Source organism: Heterocephalus glaber, unplaced genomic scaffold (genome assembly GCF_053883595.1).
Source record: "Heterocephalus glaber isolate CG9 unplaced genomic scaffold, H.glaber_assembly_v1.0 deba00000738, whole genome shotgun sequence".
NCBI lineage: Eukaryota > Metazoa > Chordata > Mammalia > Rodentia > Bathyergidae > Heterocephalus > Heterocephalus glaber.
Window position 1 is genome coordinate 11,210,645 of NW_028258161.1, and position 5,561 is coordinate 11,216,205.

General features: G+C 50.6%; 1 protein-coding gene across 1 annotated transcript; it reads left to right on the forward strand.

The window, feature by feature from the left end:
- The first annotated feature begins 266 nt into the window (after positions 1-266).
- On the forward strand, positions 267-4,249 carry Cd1c (CD1c molecule). Its single transcript, XM_087206983.1, has 6 exons — positions 267-755; positions 1,029-1,295; positions 1,907-2,185; positions 2,401-2,679; positions 3,025-3,115; positions 3,237-4,249. The coding sequence occupies exons 1-6, from the start codon at positions 695-697 to the stop codon at positions 3,256-3,258; spliced, it is 999 nt and encodes a 332-aa protein (XP_087063109.1). The 5' UTR covers positions 267-694; the 3' UTR covers positions 3,259-4,249.
- The last annotated feature ends 1,312 nt before the right edge of the window (positions 4,250-5,561 follow it).

Here is a 5,561-nt window from a genome sequence, read left to right on the forward strand (position 1 = left end):
GAAGGACGAAGGCAGAGACTAGAGATAAGAGTGGGAGGAATTAGGGAAGCAGAGCTGAAGGGGAAATGAAAAGCCCTGGAAGAGACAAAGGGCTGTGGGAGGCTGTGCCGTCTCTGACAGGGAAGCTGGCAGCAGGGGGCTTCCCTCCTGTGGGGAGTGGGTCACAGAGCAGAGAGTGAGACAGTGTAGGACGGGCAAATGCCACCAGTCCCGGGAGAGGCTCTGCCTGTCAGGTCCAGGGCGGCCCGATAAGGGGTGAGGTGGGAAAGGGACAGCTGTGAGGACATTCAACAGGCAGAGATGGACTGAGCACAGGAGGGGATCGATGGGCCAGGGGAAGCCATGCAGGTCTGGCTTTCTATTTTACGGCTAAGGTACATCACCCAGAGAGGTGTCACATGTCACTTGTTCCAGGGATGGTTGATGGAGCGGCGTGGATAGGGTGGAGCTTAGTGGAGAGAAGCACAACAGAAATCCATATGAGGAGACAATAACTTCAGTTCAAAGCTAGAGGGGAAATGAGAGATCATGTAGGAGGCCCAAGGTCGAGGCAAGCTACAGATTTTCTTAGTTGCCATCAGTGGCTGGCGGAGGAGATTGTTGGTGGAAGAAAATTATACCCATATGGAAAGGGTGGGTTTGTTGATATCAGACTTCAACAACCAGCTTTGCTGTGAGAAGGAGACATCCACAGATGCTGATTCTATTACTTCCACTGCTGGCTGTTCTCCTCCCAGGCAGCAACCCTGCAAATGGTAAGAACATCTCTACCAGCTGCCCAGTTGGCTGGGTCTAAGGTGAGGGGTGGGCTTTCCCAAGGTGGCTCACTTAGAGTTCCAGAAGGTCTATGATGCGAGCACCTGTCTCCAGGTGTACTACATTCTTTTGGAGATGGTATAAGGGCAGGGAAAGGAAAATGTCACTGTGAAGCTGGGCATTATGCTTCTTTCTCTGGGAAATAGCTCCATCTTCTCTCTCTCCTGATGGCCTCTTCTGTTTGCTTTACGCTGCTCAACCTTCCTCTATAGGGGTCCAGGAACACACCTCCTTCCAAGTAATCCAGATCTCATTCTATGCTAACCAATCGTGGGCACAGAATCAGGGATCTGGTTGGCTGGGCAAGCTGCAGACTCATGGCTGGGAGAGTGAATCAGGAACCATCATTTTCCTGCACACCTGGTCCAGGGGCAACTTCAGCAATGAAGAACTTGTCGACCTGGAGCTGCTGTTTCATTTCTACTTCATTGGATTAACTAAGGAGGTTCAAAACTATGCCAGTCAATTACAGTTCAGATGTTAAGTTCCATCAACTCAACTAAAAGATTCTTTGCGGGTTCTGTTTCTGGAAAATATTCTGTATTCCTTCCTGGGACATTTCCATCTTTCCATCCCACCATAAAAGTCCGCGTGCAGAGTCAAGGGATATTCCAAATAGTTACTCAGATTTCCAGACTTTAACTACTTCAGGAATATTTTTTCCCTGAGCTTTGTCATTTTTCCTCTCTGATCTCTTTCTGTGGTGTACAATCCAGAAGACATGATCGTTTCACTCCGATTTCCTTAAAATACAAGCCTTCAATATCTCCAAACATCTACATTCACAGTCTTACAGCTATGGTGACCAATTTTATGCTTATGAAAAGCTGCAGTTCTGTGGCTCGCCTACCATTTCTCCAAACTGCTCAGGTCAATATCTTGTCAATTGAAGATGTTTATTTCTTGTTGGCCCCCATTCTCCGTCCCCAGCAATTTTTCCTCCCTTTGTTTCTATCAGTATATATCTTTGGTTCATTCTCACACCTGTATAAATCTTTGTGATCCACTTCCCAAGAGTCCCTTAGACCCCTACATCATTGCTGGCATTTCCTTCACTTGTGCTTGTTTTCTCCTGCCTTCCTTCCCCCAGATCCCTTCACCGTTCAGGTGAGAGCCGGCTGTGAGCTGCTCTCTGCTGAGAGCCCAAGAAGCTTCTTCCAGGTGGCATTTGAAGGCTCAGATTTCATGAGTCTCCAGGACACGACGTGGCTGCCAGCTCCGGAGGGCGGCGATCAGGCCCAGAAGGTCTGTGACCTATGCAATCAGTACGAAGGCATCAAGGAAATGGCAAAGAGCCTTGTCAAAAACACTTGTCCCCGATTTCTCTTGGGCCTCCTGGATGCAGGGAAGATGGACCTTCAGAGACAAGGTCAGTTGAGCCCTTTCCTCTGATTTATTCACGGTGCTCCCTCCTGCCCCCTCTTCACACTGAGCACAGAGAGGAGGACAAGCGGGGCAGTATTGCCGGGTGACAGTTTCACAGAGGAAGGAAAAGGGTGACCCCATGCTAACTCGGATACGTTGTATGTCCCCTGGGCAGAGTGCTGAGTGTCCACCTCTGAGTCCCTTTTGTTTGCTGCTCAGTGCTGCCGGAGGCCTGGCTGTCCAGTCGCCCCAGTCCTGGGTCTGGCCGACTGCTGCTGGTGTGTCACGTCTCTGGTTTCCACCCGAAGCCCATTTGGGTGATGTGGATGCGGGGTGAGCAGGAGCAGCTGGGCACGAAAGAAGGTGACATTCTCCGGCACGCGGATGGGACGTGGTACCGTCGGGTGAGCCTGGAGGTGGCGCCTGCGGAGGCGGCCGGGCTGTCCTGTCGAGGGAGGCACAGCAGCCTGGGGGACCAGGACATCATCCTCCACGGGGGTGAGACGGTCGCGAGTGTACCTGGGCGGCTCTTGAGCCCACGGGTGCACGGGCGGGACAGAGCGAGGACTGGACATGGCAAATTTAGCTAGGAACTGAGGAAGGAAGGAACACAGGTAATTCCAGGAATGGAGGAGTAGGACCCGAGGGAAGTGCAGATCCAAGACGTTTTGGAGGAAATGAAGAATCCTCCTTGGGTGGGAAGGGGAACAGAGCCACTGAAGCAAGACGGTTGATGTGGCTGTCACCCAGTTCACAAGTTGCTTAAGGAAAGCAGCGGAGGGGGTGGAGCCAGCAGTTGGTCTAAGATGACACGCGTGTCACCTGCACTCTCCGACACCACAGGACACGGCCTGTCCATGAGCTTGATCGCCGTGGCAGTGATGGCGCCCCTGGTGCTTCTGGCGGTTCTGGTGCTGTGCTGTAAGAAGCGCTGGTGAGTTCTTCTCATTTCCTCCTGGCGTGCCAAGTTCTGCTCCGTATTTGTTACCTCTCTTGGCGTTTCTCCTGCCACCTTCAACCCATCCAGCCTTTGTCCCACCTCTGTTCCTCCACAGCTCATATCGGACTATCCCATGAAACGCCTCCTCCACGATGAGGACACCCAAATTCCCTGGAGCTTTGGACAACATCGCGGTCACATCCTTTACCCGATCGGTTTAAATCGTTGCTCTTTCTGTGTAATAATCCCCTGTTAATGTGGCCCAATGCCTGGCGCTCTGTAGCATGGGATCTCCATTTTTGTCAGTAGGACTCAACCGTCCAACACCATTTCTGATGTCTTTGTCCAGAGATCCTCCTCGGCCCATGTGTGTGGAGCAGCCTTTCCTTCCCCTGAGCCAGGGAGCGCGCCAGCTGCCCTCCGCTGCCAGCCTGCATCTCTTGCCACCTGAACTGCTCTCACCAGGCCCTCCTTCCCCTTTTATTTTAAGCTCCTTGGGGATAAGGATCATGACAAGGGAGCCTTTCCTGCATGCTTAGTGGAAAACTAGATGAACAAAAATCATTGCATGTGGTTTAGATTAACTGCCATGTTGCTAGTTTTTTCCCTGACATTGTTGTAGCATTTGAAACATTGATGCTCTTTTACTTGTTTAAATGAATAACTTGGCTGAGAAACCGCACCATCCTGTTTTAACTCACTCATCTTCTTCCTAGAACTTTAAGGAAAAATGCAGTTTAGCCCACTGATACACATATTTTCTATGTACAGTAAGGCAACTCCTGGCTTGTTCCGAACAAAAAGAGAGAGGGAGGGAGGAAGAACAAGGGAGAGAGAGAGAGAGAGAGAGAGAGAGAGAGAGAGAGAGATTCTTTTTTTCCTTTCATTGCTGAATAGAAATAATTTTTGGTATGAGGCTCATCAAATAAAGCATTTTGTCTGTTTAATTGTCTATTTATTATTGATTATTTTCTTCAATCCCCTGCCTGGCCACATTTTGTAGATTTCACCTACCCTGCAGTTTGTAGTCACTAATATCTTTGCATACTTCCCCCCCTTCTTTTTAATATATAACTGTGCATTTCTTTCCTTCATCCATCCCTGCCAGGATTCCTCCTTATCTTCCTTTCTCCCCTCTCCCCTCCTTTCTTTCCTTAGTTCTTACCTTGGTCATTAACCCTGGCTCCCGAGGCGCCGTCCCTGGGTCCTCAGGGCATAGTGGGAAGTGATGGTGGAACGGAAGCTGCATCTAGCCCTCAGCTACTGTGGCCTCCGCCCTGTGTGAGGAGCCTGCGCAGGGAGGGCACCGGTCACCACGTGAGCAGTGTGCACATCTGTGCTAGGTTGTGCTTCCTTCTGCAGAAGGCCTCGTGCGCATCAACAACAGAAGAAAGGATGCTAGAGTTGGAAGGATCCAAAGGCATCACTGACAGCAGAATCTCTCCGAGGACTCCTGGCACATCTGGCAGCTCTTTCTCCAATGTCTGTGAGACAAGCTCACTCGAAACCCGACATCCTGTGGCAGAGGGCTCTGGGGTCAGAATACACATGACCACAGCCGTGCCCTGCCAGCCTGGAGCCATCATTCAGGGTTGATGCCTTTGCTGTGTGTTCTGACTATCACCATGTTTAACAGGCTCTGTTTCTTCAACTGCGTGCAGACCTCTGGCCCCTCCTGCACCTCCTGCCTACTGAGAAAAGTGTGGAAATCACACAAGTCCCCAGGGAGTCCTGCCTTCAATTATGGACGTTCAACTTAAACCACTGCACACTTAGGCTGAGGGGTTTTCCAAGAGACTGTCTCAGTGGACATTGCTACTGACATAGATGCCTTCTCCCTGCCCCTTGTAGGAAAGGCTGGAAAGCCAAATAGCTCTGTCCCAGTCCTCTGCAAAGGATAGATAGATATCTGTCCATAATGGATATTTTAAATGAAGGTGTAGTATTGTGTCTGTTTCTCTCTCCCGGGCCTTACCAACACTACCCTCGGGAGACTGACTGAGCAGTTAGAGCAGACAGTGAAAACATACGTCAAAGTTCACATGCCATTAGCTGGACATGTGGGGAGAAGCCCTCAATAAAACACCAAGTGGTATTGTAGCTTATATTTGTGCTGCTTCTGCAGAGCTGTCCCTTGGAGCCAGGATGGGGCTTCGCAGGCCAGCAGTGGCACGGCTTCTGGGTACTTAGTGCCCTGTGCACACATACTGGTGTATGCCCTGGCATCACCAGCGTCCTCCCATGGGTGACTGTGGCTATAGCGAGCCGAGCTCAGAGCACATGTCTGGAAAGCAGTCACCAACAAGAGATTTCCATAACAGCAACAAAGTATTTCCACCCTAGTTGACTTTCAACCCTCAACACACACACACACTCTGACTCACATGCGCACAACAGAAACATGAGAAAAGAAGGCAACACAATGCCTCCAAGAGCTCCC

What these genes read in the sequence shown, in the direction of transcription:
- Cd1c (XM_087206983.1), top strand. Translation starts at nt 695, where the DNA reads ATGCTGATTCTATTACTTCCACTGCTGGCTGTTCTCCTCCCAGGCAGC. An exon ending in AGGCAGCAACCCTGCAAATG is followed by an intron (nt 756 to 1,028) that starts GTAAGAACATCT and finishes CTTCCTCTATAG; the next exon opens with GGGTCCAGGAACACACCTCC. An exon ending in GATGGACCTTCAGAGACAAG is followed by an intron (nt 2,186 to 2,400) that starts GTCAGTTGAGCC and finishes TTTGCTGCTCAG; the next exon opens with TGCTGCCGGAGGCCTGGCTG.